General features: G+C 41.0%; 1 protein-coding gene across 1 annotated transcript in view; it reads left to right on the top strand.

The window, feature by feature from the left end:
• NSD3 (nuclear receptor binding SET domain protein 3) overlaps positions 1-13,855 on the top strand; it is a 103,107-nt gene that overhangs the window by 77,631 nt on the left and 11,621 nt on the right. The window contains exons 15-20 of the mRNA XM_070952235.1: positions 1,202-1,351; positions 5,143-5,299; positions 6,756-6,958; positions 9,552-9,664; positions 10,260-10,529; positions 12,935-13,051. Coding sequence (XP_070808336.1) covers positions 1,202-1,351; positions 5,143-5,299; positions 6,756-6,958; positions 9,552-9,664; positions 10,260-10,529; positions 12,935-13,051 — 1,010 coding nt within the window. The remainder of the gene's footprint in view (positions 1-1,201; positions 1,352-5,142; positions 5,300-6,755; positions 6,959-9,551; positions 9,665-10,259; positions 10,530-12,934; positions 13,052-13,855) is intronic.

Here is a 13,855-nt window from a genome sequence, read left to right as displayed (position 1 = left end):
TACTCCCGAGTCGTCCCTTTTGTTTTAAATGTTCTTGCCTTTTGGCAGCTCTGCACATGCGCGCACTTGGAACAGGCTCCCCCTGTTTCTCTGCCTCGCTGAGGTCCGACACTGGAGGCTCCGGAGGCAGCACGTCCCTCCCAGATGGCCCTTTCTCTGCCTTCGACGCAGCCTTCCCCAGACTCCAGGACTGGCCCATGGTCCTCCCCAGCCTCCTCACTGTCCAACTCTGCTACCAGCTCCGCAGACTGCCGTGCATGTGTACGCTGGAACCTAGAAGAGAGCAGCTGACCGCCGCGCGCACATGTGCACCAGCCAGATGCTCTCTTTCGGATTCCGGCACTCCGGCATGCATACACACACTCCAGTTTCGGCACTCGGTGCTGAAAAGGTTTGCCGTCTCTAGTGCGGGTCTTAACCACCAGTTTCACAGTTAGCTATCTTTAATATTTGGGGTGGGGTGGGGTGAGGATAGAGAAAAAAATAGAGGTAGTCTCATAGGTGCTTTTCTGTAATTGAAGATTTAAAAAGGAGCACAGGTAAAATTCAATTTCAGATCTAGTACAGGTAGTCCTCGACTTACAACAGGTGGCGTAGTGACCGTTCGAAGTTAACAACGGCACTGAAAAAAAGTGACTTATGATCATTTTTCACGTAACGGTTGCAGCATCCCTATGCTCCCGTGATTTACATTTGGATGGCTGGCAATGGATTCACATTTATGACGGTTGCAGTGTCCCGGGGTCAAGTGATCCCCTCCTGCGATCGTCTGACAAGCAAAATCAATGGGGAAAGCCAGATTCCTTTAATAACCCTGTGGCTAATTTTAACAGCTGCAGTGACTCACCCAAGTCGTAAAACAGAGCAAGACTCGCTTAACACATTTCTCACTTAACAGTATCAATGTTGGCCTCAGTTGTGGTCGTAAGTTGAGAACTACCTGTACTTATTTTCGCTCTTTGGTACTTGGGCATGGACGCTACCTCCTTCAGTGTGACAACCTCTTAGAGATAGGGAAAAAAAATTTCTTTCACTTTTTCTTTTCCTTCATCGCATCACCTTTTCCTTTTCCTTACTTTAAAAGCACCGGTGAAATATGCATAATAGGTTATTCATTTGGTTTTTTTTATTTCGTTTTTTCTCCTTATGGAATCATGGGTAGTTTCATTGCAACTCATTTATTTCTGTTTGTTTTGTATAGGGCTGATAGTGCAGGATCATTCAGACCCCCTGTTCAGTTCATATGCCAATAAATCTCACTATCTACTGAATGAATCAAATCGTGCTGAGTTGATGAAATTACCTATGATTCCTCCTTCTTCGTCAGCTTCCAAAAAGAAATGTGAGAAAGGTAACCAAAATAGCTTTTTCTCTCTCTCTCTCTCTCTCTTTCTCTCTCTTAATTTTCTTTCGCCTTTCCTGCTTTTCGTTTGCTTTTGCTTTTTTATTTTTATTTTTTTTCCTTTTAAACTAAACCAAAGCTTTGTATGCTCATCTGGCACTTCCTCTTTGTGCTTTGTAAACTTCACTCATTGCTTATTTTGAACGTGTATTCATGTTGGCCGAAATCTTCCAAAGGGGCTTAAAATAATTACCGAATTCCACTCAGGCATAGATTTGTGCATGATTAGCCTACCCAGCAGACTTTCCTAAATCCTGAGGCAAAAACTGTAAAATCTGGAGGGATCCTGTAGGGTCTTTCTGTTGTTCAGATCTATCCGTGTCTATTAACCACACTAAAGGAGCTATTGTCCATTTTTGGGGTCTTATTCAGATTCTTTTACAGCTTAGAGTAGACTACCTGGAACATCCAGATGTGTGAATCAATGACCCCAGTCTAATTGTCCAGCCTTGGCATGCCAATTTATAGCTAGCTGTTGACTGGATAGCTTTCTCATTTATCGATGGGCTTTCATTGCAGAGGGAAGATTGTCCTTAGATCCTGCAGTATGTAACATATTCTGCCACTTCTAGGTATAAAAGGCCTTTAAAAAGGTAGGGGTCTCCCAGCTTGGCCACTTTTAAGACTTCTTGGTGGCTGGAGAATTCTGGGAGGTGAAACCCACAAGTCTTAAAAGTGACCAAGGTTTTGCTTTTAGCTAGTAGTTACAGCCTCCTACATTTTCATCTAATGGAATAACGTAGACACAAACTATTTCCCCTCTTCCATCACTTCCTGGAATTGTACTTCCTACAAGGTATTCCTAAACCGCTTATTTATGTTACTTATTTTTGTTTCTGTGCCCCTCAGCTGCCCGAAGGCTCTGAGCATCTTAGAACAGGTAGAAAAACATAGAATTAAAGCAGTGGTGGGATTCAAATAATTTTAACAACCGCTTCTCTGCCTTAATGATTTCTTCCAACAACCAGTTCACCAAACTGCTCAGAAAGTTAACAACCGGTTCTCCCGAAGTGGTGCGAACCGGCTGAATCCCACCACTGAATTAAAGTCAGTGAAAACACAACCGGCAAAATAACCACAATTGCATAGAGCTGAGTAGCTGCACCACCATCCAGAGATAGGATAACTCAGCGATAGAAGAGACGTGGTTTTTATCTGCAATTCTTTGGAAAGCCTTTAAGAAATGCTTTAAATATCGAGCGATAGCTATTAATAGGAAGAAGGCTTAAATAAATCAGGTCCCATAGTGTCATTGGCTAATACTATAGAATTGTGTGTGTGAGGGATTGACTGTTACTTATCGTAAGTCTTTATATTAATCTGTAGAAATTCACAATTGGGAAGGGGATGCCTAATATTTCAGGTTCCACCAAAGTAACAAGCTACCTGATTCTGGCCAAGGTCAGGATTTCTTTTTCATAAAAAGATCACACAACAGGGATAGCTTAGTTTTGGAACTCTTTGGACGAGTTCTACAGTATGTATGCAAAATCTATGGCTAGTGGGAGTATGCTTCTTGTATCCATTTGACGTATTTGTCTTCCCTTCTACTTCATGCATGTAGATAGTATGCATAAAATGACATCCCCTGTGAAAACGGGTAGTGGCGTGGTCCTGCAGCTCCATACTGACTGCCTACACTGGGAGCCTTGTCCAAACTTCAGGGTTTTTCGGTCTGCCAAGTTTGGGAAGATTTTATGGACTCTTGAATTATTCTATAAAGCATGTGACTTACCGTGCTGGCCTATTTCGAAGAGTCTCCCTCAGCAAGAGGCAAGAGACGATCAATTATTTTGAGCCCTCTTTCATAGCTGCAGAAAATCTTACTAATGCATTGTAAAAGCCAAGTTTCCTTGCTTAGTGTTGAAAAAAAAAAAAATCTGTGTGATTTTATTTGTTTTGCTTGGTTTTCATATCTTTTGGCATTCTGCTGTTTGGGTATCGTTTCGATGACTGGGGCTGTATTTCCTCTGAAATAACTTGTACGCTTATGAAAATTTGATTTTGGGATATTTTCGGAACGATCCTGGCGATCCAAACATTTGGGCTTCGTTGCATTTCATGGCAGAGGAAATATAGCAATGGTTTCGTTGTTTTAAGCAACCTATAAAGCTTTGTAACAATCAGTGCAAATTACAGATTTTAAAGTCTATAGGTGGACAAAATTTTCTGGCGGATTTGTAGAAAATAATCTAAATTTCTCCGATACTTAAAAAAAAAAAAGTTTAAATGCTGTCTTCTAAATTATTGGGAGGATTCCCTTCAAGTGTTAAATCCTCTACATTTTTAGATTTAATGAAGTTAAAGATGCTTGTTATCGACTGAAAGAAAATCAATAAATAGCCTAAGAAACCATTTCTTAGTTTTCAGCCTTTTAACAAGTGAAATTCCCTTCTTGCTTCAAAAGTTTTTTGAACTTAGCACAGAAGTAAAATACTTAAAATACTTAAATGTTCAAATTGATACAGATACACCAATATACTATGCTGAGATCTGGCAAAAAAAAAACAAAAAAGGACTATTGTATATGCCAGGAAGGAAATACATAACATAACATAGTTTAAAAGATTTGATAATGCTTTTATCAGCTCAGGCTACAGTAGTGGCTAAAATTGTGGAAACCTTTTGGGGAAAGTGTATTTTCTAAAACTAGCTAATAACATCACTTTTTTGGAGTAGTCCCATAAAATTATATATCAATGGAAAGATAATTTGATCAAGAATGTAATGCAATAACTTATATGAAGGATTTGCTATTAGGATAGCAGTTACAGTATAAAGAAGAAAAGTGAAACACCGTAGGAAAAAACGAGATATATAAAAATTATCACGTCAGTTAATACTTAATTGGGTAACCTTTAGCATGACTTATGGCCTTACAACCTCTTCCCATGGAGTCAACCAAGTCTTTTAGTTCCGCAGCTGAACTAAATAATGTGAAACCAAGATTGAATGATGGCTTCTATTAACTGGGTTTTATTGCTGGGTCGCTTCCGACTAACAAGTTTCTTTAGTCGGCTCCATTGATTTTCAATTGAGTTAAAGTCTTGGCTATTCCCAGACCATTCCAGCAGTGGAATAGGATTATCTTGAAACTCCCCCCCACCCCCCACCCCCCCAAAAAAAGTAGTGTTATTAGCTAGTTTTAGAAAATACACTTTTCCCAAAAGGTTTCCACAATTTTGGCCACACCTGTATATAGATAATAATATTATAATGCTTCATTTTGAAGGGACAAGAATGATTTGGAATTCTAAAATTTTTGGATTTGTTTTGCTAATAATGCTATTTTTAAAACAGAACAATATTGATCAACCTATAGGCTGATTTTACATGCACTAACTGATTGCTAAGGGATCGGGTCATGACAATGCAGATTTAAAACAAAATTGACGTCTAGACTGTTGGGGACAATTAACCTCCTGAACAGTTTATCATATTTAAATGCCAATGTTCTGAAAAAACACACCCGTCTAACCATATCACCCAAACAAACAAAACATAATGAGATCTATCCATTTAAGTTCCTCACCTAGGAAGTTGGTCTGACTGATTTTATACCAACAAAAATAAGTGCTTTAAATCCGGCATTGTAACTCTGACCTGATCCTTTCATTTTGCCATCCGTATTGTATGACATGGCAAACCCCAATGCATAATGCATTTGCAAAAAGAAATCCGAGCTGTGTGCACTACTTGTTTCCTTTAACTATAAAGTGAGCTCTGTTGTTGCCTTAAAGGTGGGAAGCTTTTGTGCTGTGAATCTTGTCCTGCATCCTTCCACCCGGAATGTCTTAACATAGAGATGCCAGGCGGCTCCTGGAACTGCAACGATTGCAAATCCGGCAAGAAGTTACGATACAAGCAGATCGTTTGGGTCAAGCTTGGAAATTACAGGTACCTTAAAAGCCAATGAACAATTTTTTTGTTTTATTTTGTCATCATAGCAGTGTTACAAAGTGCAGTGACCCTGGATCCTTGATTTCAGAGACCTTGCCTTTAAAGACCTTGCCTTTAGACTTATTAACCATATTTTTGGGAGTATAAGAGGCTCCGGACTATAAGACGCACTAACTGTATTTTTCAGCGTATAAGAAGCACTCCCCCCCCCAAAAGAGGCTGGAAATGTTATACACCGAATACAGCCATTTTTGGCCTCCCAAAGCCCCACCTCGTTGGTCCCATTATTGTGAAAAATGGGCCTGTTTTTCACAAAAACGGGGGGCGCAGAGGGTTTGGGAGGCCTGCAGAGTGCTCCTGGGGGCCGGGGAGGGCAAAAAAACGTTTTTTTCTTACTTACCTCTTCAAAATCTTGGTGCGTCTTTTACACTGGTGCGTCTTATAGTCCGAAAAATATGGTACCTTTTTTGGGGAGGAAAACAAGAAAAAAAATCTGCCTCTGCCTCCCAGCAATTTACCTCCTTGCAGCAAACAGCGGGCGCGCGGAGGCGGCAATAAGCAATAAGCCACCTGAAACAGCTGATGGTCGGGAGGCCGATCCAATCGACCATCAGCTGCTTGTGCTAATCAGGCTGTACTGAAACTGAAACGGGCTGTTTGCTGCAAGAAGGCAAATTGCTGGGAGGCAGAGGCCAGCGGGTGGGAGGGGATACATTCGGTGTATACGATGCACCCAAATTTTCAACCTCTTTTGGGGGGGGAAGTGCGTCTTATACTCCATAAAATACGGTATTTATTTTTCAGAAGTTCACTTCTGACCTTAATTTTGATCATTTAACTTTTACCACATAAATGGCACCGCGGAACGTACAGCCTTTGAGGATGACATAAAAGGGGGTCTTGAGGTGGGTTGCTTCTTTTAACTTATTGGTAAAGTTGAGCAATAATATTTTTTTTGTATTTATGGAGGTCGCTTATTTTAGGTCCCATCATTTGAATGAGGATATCAGTAGAGCTAACTTGGCACAGAGTTTCATATATTCAAATTGATAACTAATGGGGGAATAATTAATTGCGTAAGACATCATCATCATCATCATTTAACAACCCCATAATCCTTTGCCGGGTGGAGTCTGGGCAACTGAATGGAGCTGAGCGTTTACTGGCCGGATGCCCTTCCCCGTCGCCAATGCAGAGTTTTGTTCAGCGGATATATTCTCAGTGTGCCCAGAGAGGGAAATATCTGCCTCTACCTAGGATCGAACTCACAGCCTCCTGATAGTGAGGCGAGAGCTCCACCACTAGGCCACCGCACCATTCTGCTGTGTAAGACTGTATTGAAGTAAACTAATTTATGGGAATTGGCTTGAGAACTGAAAACTAAACAAACTTCTTACTTCACCAATTGTTCTCTCCTTCCACCCTTACCTCTACCCACCCTTCTTTCTCCTAGGTGGTGGCCAGCTGAGATATGCAATCCCAGATCTGTTCCTCTCAACATCCAGGGCCTCAAACATGATGTTGGGGACTTCCCAGTATTTTTCTTTGGTTCACATGATTACTACTGGGTGCATCAGGGGAGAGTATTCCCCTACGTTGAAGGAGATAAAAGCTTTGCTGAAGGGCAAACTAATATTAACAAGACTTTCAAAAAAGGTAAATTCAAATTATTTCTACCGACTAAGGCTCCACATTTTGGTGTCTCCATCGTCCCCGAATAGGGAAGTGGTGTCTTGAAATTAAGACACCGTTTTAGTTAATTAAACTCCATTTAATTCCATTTAAAATGCTTCTATTCCCCATGTCAGGCTGTAAATAATATCATTTCTGGAAGGATTTTCTACTTCATTTGAAAGAAACAACATGATGATACAAATATTGATTTTAAGAAAAAAGGTGTTTTTTTTTTTTTCAAAAGCCATGACAGAGGAAAATGTGTGTGATACATTCGATAATTTGTAGAAAAACCAGTCATCCTTCTTTTATCTCCATGCTGTTTTATATGAAAGACAAATATCCTTTCCTTTTAAAACAAGCTTATGAGCACAGTGTTATGTCAAGCTGTTGAATTTAATTAAAACCTAACTTTTTTTTTTTATAAAAAGTTTTTTATTTTTTTTTAAGACAAACAAACATGATAGCAGTGTTCCGATATCTCAGGGGCTGCCCCAAAGAAGAGGGAGTCAAGCTATTCTCCAAAGCACCTGAGGGTAGGACAAGAAGCAACGGGTGGAAACTCATCAAGGAGAGAAGCAACTTAGAACTAAGGAGAAATTTCCTGACAGTGAGAACAATGACCATGTTTTTCGGAGTATAAAACGCTCCGGACTATAAGACGCACCTACCTTTTTTGGTGAGGAAAACAAGAAAAAGAAATCTGCCTCCCAGCAATTTTGCCTCGTTGCAGCAAACTGCAAACAGCCTGCTTTACTTTCATTTTCGTTTTCAGCATAGCTTGATTAGCACAAGAAAAAAAGAATCTGCTCCCCGCAATTTACCTCCTGGCAGCAAGCAGCAGAGGCCCCCGCAAAACAGTTGAGAGTCAGGAGCAGACAATCAGCTTGTGCTAATTAGGCTGTGCTGAAGCTGAAATGAGCTGTTTCTTCTTGCTGCAAGGAGGAAAACTGCCGGGAGGCAGAGGCCAAAGGGTGGGGGCCAGTGGGTGAGCGGGGCTACATTCGGTGTATAAGACACACCTAAATTTTCACCCCTTTTTATGGGGGGGAAGGTGCGTCTTATACTCTGAAAAATACGGTAATCGATAGAACAACTTGCCTCCAGAAGTTGTGAATGCTCCAGCACCGGAGGTTATTAAGAAGAGATTAGACAACCATTTGTCTGAAATGGTATAGGGCCGTGATGGCAAACCTATGGCATGCGTGCCAGAAATGGCACGCAGAGCCATCTCTCCAGGCACGCTAGCCCGTTGCTCTTCCGGGTTCTGGCGCACACATGCGCCCCGGCCAGCTGGTCTTTGTGTGCACGGGAGCACCGGAAACCGGAAGAACAGCACCCAGGAAGCTGAACTTCCGGTTTCCAGCGCATGTGCAATGGCCAGCTGATCTTTGCACACACGCATGCGCACCAGAAGACCAGGTGACCGTATGCATGCGCACACCGGAAACTCAACTGCTCTTCTGGTGCTCCCCCATGCGCACATGCTCCCGTTTTGGCACTCAGTGCCGAAAAGGTTTGCCTACACTGGTATAGGATTTCCTGCCTGAGCAGGGGGTTGGACTAGAAGACCTCCAAGGTCCCTTCCAACTCTGTTATCCTATTCTAAATTCTATTTTTGTACATTGTTTTTATTATGGCTGTTCACCGCCCTGAGTCCTTCGGGAGAAGGGCAGTATATAAATAAAATAAAATAATAAAATAAAATAAAATAAAATAAAATAAAATAATAAAATAAAATAAAATAAAATAAAATAAAATAAAATAATAAAATAAAATAAAATAAAATAAAATAAAATAAAATAAAATAAAATAATAAAATAATAAAATAAAATAAAATAAAATAAAATAATAAAATAAAATAATAAAATAAAATAATAAAATAAAATAAAATAAAATAAAATAAAATAAAATAAATAAAAAAATAAAATAAAATAAAATAAAATAAAATAAAATAATAAAATAAAATAAAATAAAATAAAATAAAATAAATAAAATAAAATAAAATAAAATAAAATAAAATAATAATAAAATAAAATAATAATAAAATAAAATAATAATAAAATAATAATAAAATAAAATAAAATAATAATAAAATAAAATAAAATAATAAAATAATAAAATAAAATAAATAAAATAAAATAAAATAAAATAAAATAATAAAATAAATAAAATAAAATAAAATAAAATAAAATAAAATAAAATAAAATAAAATAAAATAAATAAATCTTGCAAGCCTGAAGGCACAAATTTCTCACCTCCACTTTTAAGTACTTGGTCCATTAGGGTGGATCTTTCCTGAGTTTCTCCTTCTGGTCATTAAGTGACTGCAGGCTCCGGCCTCTCTTATCTGATAGTTTCCTAGGCAGCATTTCCTCCTGTTTTCATTCCAGGTTCATCCATACATTCCATTACAAATGTGTCACTAAACTCATTGCTTTTAAGTAGAGGCCAGGCTTAGGCACTTACGTAATTGCTTCAATGAGTTTTGGTTCTTTGCGGAATCTCTGAATATAGTTGCTAATGCTAGTCTTTTTTTTTTTTTTTTTTCCTGCTTTGGGGAAAACTCATCCAGCACTTGAAGAAGCAGCAAAACGCTTCCAGGAACTAAAAGCACAAAGAGAAAGTAAAGAAGCACTTGAGATCGAGAGGAATTCCAGAAAACCGCCTCCCTATAAACACATTAAAGTGAGTCCCTTGTACTGTTCAGGTGTGTGCGTGTATGGGTGCGAAGCATATAGGTGGATTTTAAGTGCGTTGCTTCTTAAATGTGAGGATATTTTATTTTCCTATACGTATCGATAGAATTTTTAGTCGGTTTGTTTTGGGAAAATCTAAACCCCCTTTGAAACTGGGAAATAGTATCTTGAGCTTCCTTTTTCTCAGCTTAAGACTCATCACAGAGTCCTCGTAAGATCTCTGATTCTGCTCACAAAAGTTGTCATCAAATGGCAAACGTGAGAGGGGTCTTGGTGCTTTCTGAGTGTGCTTGTTTTTCTTGCAGATGTTTCATTACCCAAATTAGGTAACATCATCAGTGCTGGTGATTACCCCACAGTCATCGTCTTCCTCCTCCTCCTCCTCTTCCTCCTCCTCCTCCTCTCCGCAAACCCCACTCCTTTCTAGCACTGATGGTGTTACCTAGTTGGGTCATAAAATGTCTGCAAGAAAACAAGCAAGCTCAGAGAGCAGCAAGGACTCCTCCTTTCAGCCCTGAGCCACAAAGATTCTCCTTTATTGTGAACTAATGCTCTGCCTGTGCCCTTCATTTTGCATCCCACAGTCCAACAAAGTGGTAGGAAAAGTCCAGATCCAAGTTGCAGACCTGTCCGAAATCCCTCGGTGTAACTGTAAGCCAGCGGACGAGAATCCCTGTGGCCTGGAGTCAGAGTGCTTGAATCGAATGCTGCAGTACGAATGTCACCCTCAAGTTTGCCCCGCGGGAGAACGCTGCCAAAATCAGTGCTTTACTAAAAGACTCTATCCGGAAGCAGAAATTATCAAAACCGATCGACGCGGCTGGGGTCTGCGCACCAAACGGAACATTAAAAAGGTAGCCAGAGGCTGGCTTGGTTTTTGAATGGGTTACCTATTCCTCTTTTTTTTTTTTTTTATTCTTTAAAAATCAGATGAAGGGAGGAAGATTAAAAACGAAGCCAGAACAAAAGGGGAAAAAAATAATACTGCCTTATGACAGTTCTCATTTTCTACACGAATGTAAAGTAATAGAAATGCACACAGCTAAGCATCACTTATAAAGTTTAGCTACCATATTTTTCGGAGTATAAGATGCACCTTTTTCCCCCCTAAAAGGGTGTGAAAATTTAGGTGCGTCTTATACACCGAATGTAGCCCCTCCCACCCACTGGCCTCCACCCTTTGGCCTCTGCCTCCCAGCAATTTACCTCCTTGCAGCAAGAAGAAACAGCCTGTTTCAGCTTCAGCACAGCCTAATTAGCACAAGTCGATTGTCCCTTGGATTGGCCTCCCGTCTCTCAGCTGTTTCAGGCTGCAGGGATTGCCATTGCCTATTGCTGCGCAGGCCTCTGCTGCTTGCTGCAAGGAGGTAAATTGCTGGGAGCAGATTTTTTTTTCTTGTGCTAATCAAGCTATGCTGAAAACGAAAATGAAAGTAAAGCAGGCTGTTTGCTGTTTGGTGCAGTGAGGCAAAATTGCTGGGAAGCAGAGGCAGATTTCTTTTTCTTGTTTTCCTCACCAAAAAAGATAGGTGTGTCTTATTCTCCGGAGCGTCTTATACTCCGAAAAATAAAATAGGTTCTCAGAATCTGGAATTCTTTTATTATTAACTTAAAAGATCTATATGCAATCAATGCTTCGTGGGGCATTAGGAGGATGACCAATGATTATTAGGTTATTCTTTAGAAATAATGATTCAAGAACAACAAATGACAATAAAACTGAAAAAAGCCTGAAGGTATATGTACACTTTAATTCCCCCCCCCCTATATTCTAATAAGGAGGTGACTTATTTCACCAAAATTTTTGTTGTTAAAAACAGTCAAGCCACCCCACACAAGATGCTTGAACTGTCAACACAAAATGAAATCTTATGAAATTCCTTCTGTTCATATTCTTTTAGCAGCAGACTCTTGTTTTCTAACGTTAGGGCTGATGACTAACCGAAACAAAGAAATTCCAGTCATTTCATTTCTTAATGTATACATTTTAACTACTTAAAATATTTCCATGACAAAATTCACTTAATTTGGTTTCTGGAAGGAAACGATTGTTTACCAATTCGTGCACAATTTTTGCTTCGAAGTTAGTTTCCCTCACAATTCCTCTGTTATCTAATTGCATATTTTTAGTACTATTGCATATTTCATATTTTGTTTGGTCCGAGGGTCAGAGGAAAGCTGTAATGTGGGGGAGGATGGAATTCAGCTCATGTCCATTCAAGCTTTCAGTACAAATTCTTTCAAATTTGGGGGTCCCAGTGTCTTATGCTACCGGGCCTTGAGCCTTTCGGAACTGGGCCGTGGAAGTGATGGGTGAGCACACGTGAGCCCATGTGCATCCCCGCTCTCATGAGCAGCAGATGAGTGCATGTGTGTGCTCTATATGCATGACTGTTGTGGCCCGTACCCAGCCTGTGCAGCTAGTAGCTGATTCAGACAGCGAGGAGGCTAGTGTGGTGCTGCGCCAGCAGCCTGTGCAGCTGGCACTCGAGTCGGACAGTGAGGAGGCTGGAGAAGATGTAGTGCCAGAGGCAAGGATTCAGCCAGGGCCTTCAGAATCTACAGAAGCTCCCTTAAGTGAAGAGGAGGAAGAGGAGGAGCCTCTTCTCGATGCACAGGCGCGCAGAGCTGCCAAAAGGCAGGAGTGGCTCCTCAGGAGGAGGTCTTCTCGAGAGTAAGGCTTGGGGCTAATTGGCCACTCCCTTAGCCTATTTAAGGAGGAACGCCGACTGAAGCAATTTGCAGGGAACAACTTAGTTCACATACCTTCGTGTCTTGTCTTGCTTATCTTCCTGCAAATTGCTTCTGGGCATTCTGCCAACCATAGTAAGTTTTCAGTTATTATTCTTTGAATTCTTGGCAGCTGTTAATGCAATTAATTAACAGCCGTTGTTGTAAAAGACTGGTTTATTCAGTAAACTAAGGTTTGAACGGACTTTGTGCGTGCTGCGTTCTTTGGGGTCCGTAGCTGGGGCAGAACAATGACCGATGGGTGCACAGACCCATCTCGTCTCCCTCGCACCGGATCCACGAAGCTGAAAATGTTGGGGAACTCTGTTCTATAATAGCGTTTCTCCATCTGGGTCACTTTAAGATGGGCAGACTTCAATTCCTAGAATTCCCTAGTCATGGCCAGTTAGAGAATTCTGGTAGTTGAAGTCCACACATCCTAAAGCACCCCACGTTGAGAAATACAGCTCTATAGCATAATGCCCTCGTTTATAAGTCCGTTTCTCTTTTGTTTTGTTTTTTCTTTTAGGGTGAATTTGTCAATGAATACGTTGGTGAATTAATTGACGAGGAAGAGTGCAGATTGCGAATTAAGCGTGCCCATGAGAACAGCGTGACTAATTTTTATATGTTAACTGTTACCAAGGTAAATGGATGCCGTGTATGTGTGTGTGTGTGTGTGTGTGTGTGTGTGTGTGTGTGTGTGTGTGTGTATGTTTGTATGTCATTCGGGCATCAGAGATATTATAGTTTTGACACCTGTGAAAATGACAGTCACATTTCTGCATGTGAAATCCACCAGCAAAAACTGAGTTAGATTATCAAGAGTTTCAAATGAAACCACTCTATAACCTTCCTGCAGGGACTATGAAAACAGAAAAGATGTTTAGAACATAGAATATTGCAGTTGGAAGGCGCCTTGGAGGTCGTCTAGTCCAGGGGTCACCAACCTTTCGGGCCTCAGGGACGACTAAATTCATCCCGTGGATCACTAATATGATCTGCCTAATGACCGCCTGGGTGGGCGTGACTAGGTGGTCATGTGACTGGGTGGGCGCGGCCAACCTGATGTCACTCGTGTCGAGGGGAGGGGCGAGTAAAGGCCAGTGAGGCACCCCTCGACATGAGTGACAAGTTGGCCACGCCCACCCAGTCACATGGGTGGGCGCCCCTCCCCTCTCAGCCACTCCTCACCTGCCCACCTGAGCTCTTTAGAGCCCCATCAGTAAACAGTTGTTGGAGCTAAGCAGCCACCACGAGAAAGAGTTGGCCAAACAGCTGGCTCAGTTCAAATTGGATCTGGCCGAGAAAGAGGCTCGGCAGAAGCACCTCAATGAGGACTACAAGCATAGGCTTTCCAAGCAGAGGGAAGACCTGCAGGAGTGCAAGGACAGGTACCGGCGCCTGAAGGCTCAGTGGGCTGAGATGGTCAGCCAGTTCCAGGCCATGA

This window comes from Pituophis catenifer, unplaced genomic scaffold (assembly GCF_029215685.1).
Source record: "Pituophis catenifer annectens isolate HBS135680 unplaced genomic scaffold, rPitCat1.0.hap2 SCAF_12, whole genome shotgun sequence".
In the NCBI taxonomy this organism is placed as follows: Eukaryota; Metazoa; Chordata; class Lepidosauria; order Squamata; family Colubridae; genus Pituophis; species Pituophis catenifer.
Note: the sequence above shows the minus strand (reverse complement) of the source record. Positions and strands in the feature narration are given on the sequence as shown.